This window comes from Cetorhinus maximus, chromosome 8 (assembly GCF_964194155.1).
Source record: "Cetorhinus maximus chromosome 8, sCetMax3.hap1.1, whole genome shotgun sequence".
Classification (NCBI taxonomy): domain Eukaryota; kingdom Metazoa; phylum Chordata; class Chondrichthyes; order Lamniformes; family Cetorhinidae; genus Cetorhinus; species Cetorhinus maximus.
This window is the reverse complement of record NC_135886.1, coordinates 58,110,201-58,124,084: the sequence shown is the minus strand read 5'-3', so window position 1 is coordinate 58,124,084 and position 13,884 is coordinate 58,110,201. Positions and strand designations below refer to the sequence as shown.

The 13,884-nt window shown below is 49.2% G+C and overlaps 1 protein-coding gene across 1 annotated transcript in view; it reads right to left on the bottom strand.

The window, feature by feature from the left end:
* Positions 1-2,708: 2,708 nt before the first annotated feature.
* LOC144683184 (voltage-dependent L-type calcium channel subunit alpha-1S-like) overlaps positions 2,709-13,884 on the bottom strand; it is a 258,879-nt gene continuing 247,703 nt past the window's right edge. The window contains exons 35-36 of the mRNA XM_078546145.1: positions 7,308-7,436; positions 2,709-2,948 (exon numbers count right to left, since the gene is read on the bottom strand). Coding sequence (XP_078402271.1) covers positions 2,709-2,948; positions 7,308-7,436 — 369 coding nt within the window. The remainder of the gene's footprint in view (positions 2,949-7,307; positions 7,437-13,884) is intronic.

Here is a 13,884-nt window from a genome sequence, read left to right as displayed (position 1 = left end):
GTGTGTGTGAGAGGGTAGGGAGTTGGATGGGGCACAGTGTGTGAGAGAGGGTGGGGAGATGCCTGGGGTACAGAGTGTGTTGGAGGGTGGGGAGATGCCTGGGCTACAGTGTGTGTGAGAAGGTGGGGAGATACCTGGGGTACAGAGTGTGAGAGAAGGTGGGGAGATCCCTGGGGTACAGAGTGTGTCGGAGGGTAGGGAGTTGTATGGGGTACATTGTATGAGAGAGGGTGGGGAGGAGCCTGGGGTCCAGTGTGTGAGAGAGGGTGGGGAGATTCCTGGGGCATAGTGTGTGAGAGAGGGTGGGGAGTTGGGTGTGGTACAGTGTACGAGAGAGGGTGTGGAGTTGGGTGGGTTCCAGTGTGTGGGAGAGGGTGGGGAGTTGTGTGGGGTCTATTGTGTGAGGAAGGTTGGGGAGATGCCTTGGGTACAGAGTGTGTTGGTGGGTGGGCAGATGCCTGTGGTACAGTGTGTGTGAGGTGGAGAGATCCCTGGTGTGCAGAGTGTGTTGGAGGGCAGGGAGTTGGATGGGGTACATTGTGTGAGAGACGGTGGGGAGTTGGGTGGAGTAGTGTGTGTGAGAGGGTGGGGAGTTGGGTGCGGTCCAATGTGTGAGAGAGGGTGTGGAGTTGGGTGGGTACCAGTGTGTGGGAGAGGGTGGGGAGTTGGGTGGGGTCTATTGTGTGTGGAAGTTTGGGGAGATGCCTGGGGTACTGTGTGTGTGAGAAGGTGGGGAGATCCCTGGGGTACAGAGTGTGTCGGAGGGTAGGGAGTTGGATGGGGTACATTGTGTGAGAGAGGGTATGGAGATCCCTGGGGCATAGTGTGACAGAGAGCGTGGGAGTTGGGTGTGGTACAGTAGGTGAGAGGGTGGGGAGCTGGGTGTGGCACAGTGTGTGATAGAGGGTGGGGAGTTGGGTGCGGTATTGTGTGAGAGAGAGGGAGGGTAGTTGGGTGTGGTACGGTCTGTGAGAGAGGGTGGGGAGTTGGGTGGGCTACATTGTATGAGAAAGGGTGGGGAGAAGCCTGAGGTCCAGTGTTTGAGAGACGGTGGGGAGATTCCTTGGGCATAGTCTGTGAGAGAGGGTGGGGAGTTGGGTGTGATACAGTGTATGAGAGAGGATGTGGAGTTGGATGGGTTCCAGTGTGTGGGAGAGGGTGGGGAGTTGTGTGGGGTCTATTGTGTGAGGAAGGTTGGGGAGATGCCTGGGGTACAGAGTGTGTTGGAGGGTGGGCAGATGCCTGGGGTACAGTGTGTGTGAGAAGGTGGGGAGATGCCTGGGGTCCAGTGTGTGAGAGAGGGTGGGGAGATCCCTGGGGCATATTGTGTGACAGAGGGTGGAGAGTTGGGTATGGTACAGTGTGAGAGAGGATGGGGAGTTGGGTCTGGTACAGTGTGTGAGTGAGGGTGGGCTGTTTAGTGCGGTACAGTGTGTGTGAGAGGGTACGGAGATGGGTGCGGTACAGTGTGCGAGAGAGGGTGCGACGTTGGGTGGGGTGAAGTGTGTGATAGAGGGTGGGGAGTTGAGTGGGGTCCAGTGTGTAAGAGGGGGCGGGGAGTTGGGTGGGGTCCAGTGTGTGAGAGAGGGTGGGGAGATGCCTGGGGTCCGGAGTGTGTTGGAGGGTAGGGAGTTTGATGGGGTACAGTGTGTGTGAGAGGGTGGGAGATGCCTGTGGTACAGTGTGTGTTTGAGGGTGGGGAGGTGCCTGGGGTACAGTGTGTGAGAGAAGGTGGGGAGATGCCGGGGGTACAGAGTGTGTTGGAGGGTGGGGAGTTGCCTGGGCTACAGTGCGTGTGAGAAGGTGGGGAGATCCCTGGGGTACAGAGTGTGTCGGAGGGTAGGGAGTTGGATGGGGTACAGTGTGTCAGAGAGGGTGGGGAGAAGCCTGGTGTCCAGCATGTGAGAGAGGGTGGGGAGATCCCTGGGGTATAGTGCAAGAGAGTTTGGGGCGTTGGGTCTGGTACAGTTTGTGTGAGAGGGTGGGGAGTTGGGTGTGGTACAATGTGTGAGAGAGGGTGGGGAATTGGTTGTGGTACAGTGTGTGGAAGAGGGTGGGGAGATGCCTGGGGTACAGTGTGTGTTTGAGGGTGGGCAGTTGCTTGGGGTACAGTGTATGTTGGAGGGTAGGGAGTTGGATGGGTTACAGTGTGAGAGAGAGGGTGGGGAGATGCCTGGAGTCCAGTGTGCAAGAGAGGGTGAGTTGATGCCTTGGGTACAGTGTGTGTGAGAGGGTGGAGAGATGCCTGGGGCATTGTATGTGTGAGAGGGTTGGGAGATGCCTGGGGTACAGTGTGTCTGAGAGGGTGGGGAGCTGGGTTGGGTCCAGTGTGTGAGAGAGGGTGGGGAGTTGAGTGGGGTCCAGTGTGTAAGAGGGGGTGGGGAGTTGGGTCGGGTCCATTGTGTGTGAGAGGCTGGGGAGATGCCTGGGGTCCAGAGTGTGTTGGAGGTTAGGGAGTTTGATGGGGTACAGTGTGTGTGAGAGGGTGGAGAGATGCCTGGGGTAGTGTGTGTGAGAGGGTTGGGAGATGCCTGGAGTACAGTGCATGTGAGAGAGAGGTGAGATTCCTGAGGTACAGTGTCTGAGAGAGGGTGGGGAGTTGAGTGGGGTCCAGTGTGCGTGAGAGGGTGGGGAGTTGGGTGGGGTCTAGTGTGTGTGAGTGTGTTGGGATTTGGCTGTGGTCCAGCGTGTGTAAGAGGGTGGCACCATTACCTGTTCAGTGCTGTGTTGTTTGCATTATTTGTGTTTGCGTGTTCTATCGATGGGAAGAAGTTGCTTGTGTTGAATGGTGAATCAGTCGGTCTGCTGTGTGGACCTTCTGATTCCTCCGCTCCGCCATCTGATTTACTGAACTGTAATGGTCGCTGGCTCGTGATCTGGTGCTGAAAGGATCCACTTCCATCCATTGGGTAGGAGTCAGCTTGTTCTCCAAATAATCCTCCTGCTCTCTACAAAATGACAGAATTTAAACCTGATTGTAAGAACTGAGTGACAACTGAATTGTGTTGAAGATGACATATTACCGACAGAAATGGAAATTTGAATCCACAATCAAACCTATTTCTGTTTTTACGCATTGAGTCAATTCAAAATAAATGGACATGGCAGTCACTGTTAGATATAGCAAGGTCATAGACTCTCAATTGCTCACTTTTTGTGTGCTTATTGAGAGGGCCATGAGTCACTTGTGTTCGCTGTGAATGTTTTGGTTTCATCATTACTCACTATGACTGTTCAGAATTTGCCATTGCTCACGATGAGGGCCATGGACTCACTATTGCTTATTATGAATTAACATTGCCCAATTTAAGTAGCTTGGCTTCTGCATGGCAATGACTGTCATGTCACAGTGACTGTCATTTCACAATGACTTCATTTTACAGTGACTGTCATGGAGTTACTCCTGCTACTATGAGAGCTACATTTGCCATTATTGCCAATCATGACTTGGTCACAGTTGGCGTGATTGGTGAGTTGGGATGTTCAGTCCTGATCTGATAGAATATCCAGAATCTCAGGACAGAAATTTTCGCTCGGTGGGCAGGCGCACGCCCGACCCGCTCAAGCGTGAAATGACACACATTGACCTCAGCTGAGCATGCCGACGTTTACACACAGTCCCATGATAGTATGGTCAGCGGGCGCACGCCGGAGTCGTGGCCAGCGGTTAGCTTTCTGAAGGCCGACGCCTGCGCCCACCGAGCCCGCCAGCCAAAGGCAAAATTCTGCCCTCAGCAGAGAATGGTTATCAGCTTCAGCAGACACTAAGGTTTCACTCTGGAAAGTTTCACCAGCAGTTCACTTGCACACGAACAGGGAAGAGACCTCATCCTGAGTGAGACACAGCCAGAGTGAGTATGGGTATTGGCAATTTGGTGCACAGTGGGAATTCAGTGCAAAGGGGAAGAGGTGCTCTTTGCATTTTTTCTTTGCTATCCAACTTCTTAAATCTTCAGAGAGTGGTCTTGCCCTGCTGCAGCAGTACAGGCTACAAGGGAAAGGAATGATTGGTAAGCAGTGGGTAAGGTCGGGTAATTATTGGCTATTTTTACGGCTTATAGTTTAAGGTCTTTTTGTGGTTTATCGTTTGCATATTCTGTAGTAACGAGGATCATGCAAGAAGGGCCCTAGAGTAATTGATTTAAAAGGTTTAATTTAAAGGGATAAGTCATGGCAGGAGAGCTCAAAGTTGTGGAGTGCTCCTCATGTTCCATGCGGGAAGCTGGGAAAATTTCCAGTGCCCTGGACCAGCATGTGTGAAGGAAGTGTGTTCAGCTGCAGCTCCTGGAAGCTCGGGTTTCAGAGCTGGAACAGCAGCTGGGAACACTGTGGAGCATCCGCAAGTCTGAGAGCATCGTGGATGGCACGTTTAGAGAGGTGGTCACACCGCAGATGAAGGGACTTGAGGAAGGAATGGAATGGGTGACCACCAGGCAGTCCAAAAGAAACAGGCAGGTAGTTCAGGAATCCCCTGGGGTCCTGCTCGCAAATCGGTATTCCATTTTGGAGGCTGATGAGGGCGCTGGATCCCCCGGGGAGTGCAGACAGAGCCAAGCTTCTGGCACCACAAGCAGCCTGTCTGTACAGGAAGGGAGGAAGAGGGGAAGAGCAATAGTAATAGGGGATTCTACAGTCAGGGGAACAGCTAGGCGCTACTGTGGCCGTCAACGTGACTCCAGGATGGTGTGTTACCTCCCTGATGCCAGTGTTCCAGGATGTCACTGAACGGCTGCAAGGCATCCTGAAGGGGGAGGGTGATAAGGCAGACAGAGGTCATGGTACATGTTCGTACCAATGACATAGGTAGAAAGAGGGATGAGGTCTTGCATCAACAGTTCAGGGAGTTAGGCAGTAGACTTAAAGGCAACACCTCTCGGGTTGTAATCTCTGGATTATTCCCAGTGCCACATGCTAGCGAGCTCAGAAATAGGAGAATAGTGCAGATGAATACGTGGCTTAAGAGTTGGTGCAGGAGGGAGGGTTTTAGATTCCTGGATCACTGGGACCATTTCTGGGGAAGGTGGGACCTGTGCAAGCGGGACGGTCTACATCTGAACCAGAGCGGGACTAACATCCTTGCAGGCGGGTTTGCTGGTGCTGTTGGGAGGAGTTTAAACTAATTCGGCAGGGGAAGGGGACACAGAATGTTAGCAGAATAGGGACATATCATAATACAGTAAAACAATCAAGTCAGAGGGAGTACAGCTGCATTAAGTTTCAAGGGAGTAAGGCAAGGCTGGATGGCCTCTACTTTAATGCCAAGAGTATTACAGGTAAAACAGATGAGTTAAAGGTGAGGATTGACATATGGAATTGCGATATAGTAGCCATCACTGAGACGTGGTTGAGGGAGGGGCAGGATTGGCAGCTCAACATTCTGGGATATACAATCTTCAGGCAAGACAGGGGAGGGGGTAAAAGAGGAGGAGGCATTGCATTATTAGTTAAGGAGTCAGTTACAGCAGTAAGGAGAGATGATATCTTGGAGGGGGCATCGAATGAAGCTTTGTGGTTCGAGCTTAAGAATAAAAAAGGGGCAGCCACATTATTAGGTGTTTATTATAGATCCCCAGATAGTCAGTGGGAAATTGAGGAGCAAATATGTGCACAATTTGCAGAGGTGTGTAAGAATAATAACAATAGGGCAATATTAGGTGATTTCAACTTTCCCAACATTAATTGGGATAGACAGTGTTAAGGGCTTGGATGGAGTGGATTTCTTGAAATGTGTGCAGGAGAACTTTTTCGGTCAATATGTAGAGGGTCCAACAAAGGACAGCACAGTGCTGGACCTAATTCTGGGGAATGAAGCCAGACAGGTGGCTGAGGTGGTGGTGGGGGAGCATTTTAGTGATAGCAACCACAACATGGTACAATTTAAGCTTGTTATGGACAAAGAAATAGACAAGTTGCAAAAAAATGTTTTGGATTGGGGGAGAGCAGGTTTTCATAAAATAAGGCAGGAATAAGAAAGCAATTAGGAGAGCAAAGAGGGGATATGAGAAAGCTCTTGCTGGTAAAAGTAGGGAAAATCCCAAGATCTTATATAAGTATATCAATGGGAAGAGGTTTACCAGGGAAAGAGTAGGGCCCATTAGGGACCAAGGGGGCAATCTATTGGTGGAGCCAGAGGACATCAGTAGAGTGTTGAACGAAAACTTCATATCCGTCTTCACCCAAGAGAATGAGGATGAAGATATCAAACTCGGGGAGCGAGGCTGCGAGGTTCTTGAGCAAATTGATATAGGGAGTGATAAGGTATTGGAGGTGTTGGCAGGCTTAAAAGTGGACAAATCTCCAGGTCCGGATGGTTTGTGTCCCAGACTGCTGAGGGAGGCAAGGGAGGAGATCGCAGGGGCTCTGACCCAAATTTTTAATTCCTCTCTGGCCACGGGGGAGGTGCCAGAGGACTGAAGAACAGCTAATGTGGTTCCGCTATTTATTGTAGAGATAAGCCAGGGAACTACTGGCCATTGAGTCTCACGTCAGTGGTAGGGAAACTATTAGAGAAAATTCTGAAGGAGAGAATCTATCTCCACTTGGAGAAGCAAGGCTTGATCAGGGATAGTCAGCATGGCTTTGTCAGAGGGAGGTCATGCCTAACAAATCTGGTTGAATTTTTTGAGGTGGTGGTGAAAAAGGCATATGGGACACTTGCCTTTATCAATCGCGACATAGATTACAAAAGTAGGGAGGTCATGTTGGAACCTTGGTGAGGCCACAGCTGGAGTACTGTATGCAGTTCTGCTCGCCACATTATAGGAAGGATGTGATTGCAGTGGAGGGGGTGCAGAGGAGATTCACCAGGATGTTACCTGGGATGAAATATTTAAGTTATGAAAAGAGGTTGGATAAACTTGGGCTGTTTTCATTGGAGCAGAGAAGACTGAGGGGCGACCTGATCGAGGTGTACAAGATTATGAGGGTCATGAGGGGCATGGACAGGGTGGATAGGGAGCAGCTGTTCCCCTTAGTTAAAGGGTCAGTCACAAGGGGATATAAATTCAAGGTGCAGGGCAGGAGGTTTAGGGGGGGATGTGAGGAAGAACCTTTTTGCCCAGAGGGTGGTGACGGTCTGAAATGCGCTGCCTGGGAGGGTGGTGGAGGCGGGTTGCCTCACATCCTTTAAAAAGTACCTGGATGAGCACTTGGCACATTATAACATTCAAGGCTATGGGCCAAGTGCTGGTAAATGGGATTAGGTAGGTAGGTAGGTCAGGTGTTTCTCACATGTCGGTGCAGACTCGATGGGCCGAAGGGCCTCTTCTGTACCGTGTGATTCTGTGAAGTTCCATGGAATGACCCACCCTGTAAATTGTTTCATCCAAGCCACCGTCCTCCATTGTTCGGTCTCCTTCCTCCTCAGCTGGCAGTTCTCCAGATACCGTTCGATGGAGATTATCGCCAACCTCCTCCTCAATACTGCGCAATCCAGCCTAACAAGGGAGCAGAATGAAAGGTCAAATACCACATAATGCTCTTCAGACATCCCTCTAATCCCTTAGCTCGCCCATTGAAGCTCATCATTCTCATTCACCATCTCCCATTAAAGTCCATCCTACTCATCCGCTAACATTTCCATTGATGCCCTTACCGCTAATCCCCTAAATCTCCCATTGAAACCTATCCTCTAATCTCCTAACTTTCCCATTGAATCCCATCATCTAATCCCCTAACTCTCCATTGAATTCCATCCTCTAATCCCCTAAATCTCCCATTGAGTCCTATCCTCTAATCCCCTAACTCTCCCATTGAATCCCATCCTCTAATCCCCTAACTCTCCCATTGAATCCCATCCTCTAATCCCCTAACTCTCTTATGGAATCCCATCCTCTACTCCCCTCTCTCATTGAATCCCATCCTCTAATCCTCTAACTCTCCCATTGAAACCCATCCTCTAATCTCCTAACTCCCCCATTGAATCTCGTCCTATAATCCCCTAATGCTCTATTGAATCCCATGGTCTAATCCTCTATCTCTCAATTGAATACCATCCTCTAATTGCCGTACTCTCTAATTGTATCCCATTTTAAAATCCCCTAACTTTCCCATTGAATCCTATCTTCTAATCCCCTAACTTTCCCATTGAATCCCATCCTCTAATTCCCTAACTCTGCCATTGGAGCCGAACCTCTAATCCCCTACCTCTCCAATTGATTCCCAACTCTAATCCCCTAACTCTCCCATTGAATCCCATCCTCTAATCCCATGCCTCTCCCATTGAATCCCATCCTCTAATTCCCTAACTCTCCCATTGAAACCCATCGTCTAATCCCATGCCTCTCCCATTGAATCCCATCCTCTAATCCCATGCCTCTCCCATTAAATCCCATCCTCTAATTCCCGAACTCTGCCATTGGAGCTGATCGTCTAATCCCTCACCTGTCCAATTGAATCCCATCCCTCTAATCCCCTTGCTCTCCCATCAAAACCTATTCCTCTTATCCCTTAGCGCTTCCATTCAATCCAGTGCCTCTAAATCTAACTCGCATCATCCCTTAAATTCCTCCTCTCCCAATGGGCCCTTTGGTTATATTGCTTTCTCTCTACATTCTCAATTACATCTGTGTCTACTCTTTTTTATAGTCTGTTGGCCAGAGTTGAAAGCCCTCTAGCTAAGGTCTAACTGACTGACTGCTATACCTCAGCTTTCTTACAGGAGTGCCCAGCAGAAACCCAGCACTTCACCACAAGTACATATTGTTACTATCTCGATTGAGACTAGTTTTTGTTTGGAAAGGCAGAATTCAAAATCCCAGTTATTTACTGAACGAATGAAGCCACAAGATTCCATGATTTAAAACAAAATAACTTTTACTATACAAGAGTCAAGTAAAGCAAACGCTAAATACTGTCTTGGGTAACCAACTATACTCTAAATCTCCGATTCAACAGAAGATAAGCAATTGTGGTCAATTACAAACTATCACTTACACATTAAATGGTAGATACAACTAGGGCAGATCTTACAAATTGCTCAGGAGTCAATCTCCTGCTACCCATGCTAAAATGTTACCTCCTACATGAGCTTTGATTTTTCACAATAACCTTAGATGTGGCAACTTATCAAAAGCTTTCTGGAAGTTCAAGTACAGCATGTCTACAGGCTCCCCTTTATCCACAGTGCATGTTACTCCTTCAAAGAAGTACAATAATTTGGTTAAACACAACTTCCCTTTCACAAAACCATGCAGACTCTTCCTGATTACCTTGAGGGTCCAGTTTACCTTGACTTTTTAAGTACCCAGCTATAACCTCCTTAATAATTGATTCTAACACCTTCCCCACGTCAGATGTCAAGTTAACTCACCTATAGATTCCTGTTTTCTGCCTCCCTCCCTTCTTGAATAGAGGGGTTTACTACTTTCCAGTCTGCTGCAACCATTGCAGAATCTAGAGAACTTTGGAAACTTAACACCAACGCATCTACTACCTCATTTAACCACCTCTTTTAAAACCCTAGAATGAAATCCATCAAGACCTGGAGACTTGTCAGCCTGCAGCTCCATCAGTTCGCTCAGTACTGCTTCCCTAGTGATTGTAATTTCACCAAGTTTCCTCTCTCCTTCCACCTCCTGATTTACACATATTACTGGAATGATTTTTGTATCCTCTACAGTGAAGGCAGAAGCAAAATATTTATTAATTTCATCCACCATTTCCTACTACTACTACTATTTACTATTTAAATATCTACTATTTACTTCCCATTCTCACTATCCAGAGGACAAACACTCACTTTACTTACTCTTTTCCTGTTTAAATACTTGTAGAATCTCTTGTTATCCATTTTTACATTTCTAGCTAGCTTCCTCTCATACTCTAATGCCTTTCTCCTCATTAGCCTTTTAGTCATTCTCTGCCGTTCTTAGTTAATGTTGTTTTTTCACACAATGCTATCCTTGTTCTGCAATAATCACATTCTGCTTTCTTACTTTACGCCGCTATTAGCACCTTTTTTAGCACTAACCACTACCATTAACAATCCCTTTGTCCTTTAGTTCATGACATGTTTGTCAATCCCTCCTTTGTGCCCACCTATTGCTGGCCTTCGATCCAACTCCACCTGCCCCACCCCCCTTAAACAGTATAAATTTCATCACATTTCCACTTCTCTTCAGCTCTGAAGAAGGGTCAAACAGTTCGAAAGGTTAACTTTGTTTTTTTCTCTCTTCACGGATGCTGTCAGACCTGCTGAGCTATTCCAGCATTTTCTGTTTTTGTTTCCATTTGCCAACATCCACAGTATTTTGCTTTTATCCCATTGATCCTGACCTGCTTCACACTCCTCTAAGTCTACTTCCCATTGATCCCGACCTGCTTCACACTCCTCCTTGTCTGCTTCACAGTGATCCTGACCTGCTTCACAATTCTCCCAGTCTGCTTCAAAATGATTCTCACCTGCTTCGCACTCCTCTCGTTCAGTTTCACAGTGAAACTGACCTGCTTACCATTCCTCCCGGTCTGCTTCGCCATGAGAGTGACCTGCATCACACTCTTCCCGGTCTGATTCACAATGATTCTGACCTGCTTCACACTCCTCCCGGTCTGCTTCAAAATGATCCTGATGTGCTTCATCCTCCTCTCAGTCTGTTTCACAGTATTCCTGACCTGCATCACAGTCTGCTTTCCAATGATTCTACCTACTTCACACTACTCCCACTCTGCTTCACAATGAGCCTAACCTGCTTCACACACCTGCCAGTCGGTTTCACGGTGATCCTGACCTGCTTCACACTCCACCCAGTCTGCTTCACAATGATCCTGACCTGATTCACACATCTCCGGTCTGCTTCACAGAGATCCTGACCTGCTTCACACTCTTCCCGGACTGATTCACACGGATCGGGCATGCTTCAAACTCCACCTGGTCAGCTTCACAATGATGCTGACCTGTTTCACATTCCTCCCGGTGTGCTTCAAAATGATTCTGACCTGCATCACACGCCTCACGGTCTGCTTCACAGTGAACCTGATGTGCTTCCCACTCCTCCCAGTCTACTTCATCGTGGTCCTGGCTTGCTTCGCACTCTTCCCAGACTGATTCACACTGATCGGACCTGCTTCACACTCCTCCCAGTCTGCTTCACAGTGATCCTGACCTGCTTAACAATGATGCAGACCCGCTTCATACGCCTCCCTGTGTGCTTCACAGTGGTCCTGACCTGGTTCACATTCCACGCAGTCTGCATCACAATGATCTTGACCAGATCCAGACACCTCCCAGTCTGATTCGCAGTGACCCTGACCTCTTTCACACTCCCAGTCTGCTTCACAATGATTCCGAACAACCTAACACACCAAAGGTCTGCTTCACAATCATCCTAATCTGCTTCACATTCCTCACGGTCTGTTTCACGATTATTCTGACCTGCTTCACACTCCTTCTGGTCTGCTTCAAGGTGATCCTAACCTGTTTCACACTCCTCCTGGTCTGCTTCACAATAATCCTGGCCTGCATCACAGTCCTCCCAGTCTGCTTCACAGTGATCCTGATCTACGTTGACGCCTCCCGGTCTGCTTCACATTGATCCTGACCTACTTAACAATGATGCTGACCTGCTCCACATGCTGCTGGTCTGCGTCACACTGATCCTGAAATGCTTCACACACCTCCCAGTCTGTTTCACATTGATTCTGACCAGCCGCACACTCCCCGTGTCTGCTACACAATGATCGTGCCCTGATTCACAATGATCGTGACCTGCTTCACACTCCACCCAGTCTGCTTCACAGAGGCTCTGACAAGCTGCTCAATCCTGCTGTTCTGCTTCACCATGATTCACGCTTCATGCTCCTCCCAGTCTTCTTTACCATGATGCTGACCTGCTTCAGACTCGTCTCGGGCTGACTCCCCATGATCCTGACCTGCTTCACATTCTTTCCAGACTTATTCACACTGAACGGACCTGATTCACACTCCACCCAGTCTGCCTCACAATGGTTCCGACCTGCTTCACACTTCTCCCTGTCTGCTTCGCAGTGATCCTGTGCTGCAAGACATTCCTCCCAGTCTGCTTCACTGCATTTTTAACCTGCTTCACACTCCTCCCGGTCTGCATCACAGTGACCTTGACCCGCCTCACATGCCTCCCAGTCTGCTTCACAGTGATGCTGGCTTGGTACAGTTGCCTCCCAGTCTGCTTCACAATGCTGCTGACCCTGATTCACACTTCCCAGTCGGTATCACAGTGATCCTGACCTGCTTCACACTCCTACTCGTCTGCTTCACAATGATTCTGAGCAGCTTCACACTCCTCCTGGGCTGATTCACACTGATCCTGACCTGCTTCCCACTCCTACGGGTCTGCTTCACCATGATTCTGACCTGTGTCACACTCCTCCCGGTCTGCTTCACATCATCCTGACCTGTTTCACACTCCTCCGGTCGGCTTCATAGTGATCTCAATCTGCTTCACTCTCCTCCCGTCTGCTTCCAAATGATCCTGACCTGCTTCATACTCCTCCCGGTCTGCTTCACAATGATCCTGACGTGCTGCACACTCCTCCAGACCTGCTTCACAATGAATCCGACCTGTTTCATACTTCATCTAGTCTGCTTCACAGAGACACTGACTAGCTGCTCAATCCTGTTGGTCTGCTTCACCATGATACTGACCTGCTCCACACTTCCTGGACTGATTAGGACTGAACGGACTTGTTTCACACTCCACCTACTCTGCCTCACAATGATTCCGACCTGCTTCACACTCCTCCCTGTCTGCTTCACAGTGATCCTGACCTGCATCACACTCATCCCAGTCTGCTACACTGTGATTGTGAACTGCTTCGCACTCATCCTAGTCTGCTTCACGCCAATCCTGACCTACTTCACACTCCTCCCGGTCTGTTTCACAGTGATCTGGACCTGCTTAGCACTCCTCCGGGTCTGTTTCAAAATGATTCTGACCTGCGTCACACTCCTCCCAGTCTGCTTCACAGTGAACCTGAGCTGCTTCCAACTCCTCTCGGTCTGCTTCACCATGATACTGCCCTGTGTAACATTCCTCCCGGTCTGATTCACAATGATTCTGACCTGCTTCACACTCCTCCCGGACTGTTTCATGCTCCATTCAGTCTGGTTCACAGTGACACTTACCTGGTTCACACTCCATGCAGTCTGCTTCACAATGATGCTGACCCACTTCACATGCCTCCCAGCCTGCTTCACATTGATCCTAACCTGCTTCACACTCCCCCTGTTCTGTTTCACAGTGATCTGGACCTGCTTAATACTCCTCTCATTCTGCTTCAAAATGACTCTGACCTGCGTCACACTCCTCCCAGTCTGCTTCACAATGATTCTGACCTGCTTCACACTTCTCTCGTGTGCTTCACTGTGATCTTAGTCTGCATCTCTCACCTCCCGGTCTGTTGACAGTGATCCTGATCTGCGTCAGATGTCTTTGGATCTGGTTCACACTGATCCTGACCTGGTTCACACTCCACGCAGTCTGCTTCACAGTGAACCTGACCTGCTTCATATGCCTCCTGGTCTGCGTCACAGTGGCCCTCACCCGCTTCACATGCCTCCTGGTCTGCTTCAAAGTGATCCTGATGTGTGTTAGATGCCTCCTGGCCTGGCTCAGTGATCCTGACCTGGTTTACACTCCATACAGTCTGTTTCAGTGACCTGACCTGCTTCACATGCTTCCCAGTCTGCTTCACAATGATCCTGACTGGCTTCACACTCCTCCCAGTCTGCTTCTCAATTATTCTGACCAGCCCAACACATGCCAGGTCTGCTTTACAGTGATCCCAACCTGCTTCTCACTCCTCTGGGTCTGCTTCACCAACATCCTGACGTGCTTCACACTCCTCCCGCTCTGCTTCCTATTGATTTTGACCTGCCTCACACTCCTCCCAATCTGTTTCACAGCGGCC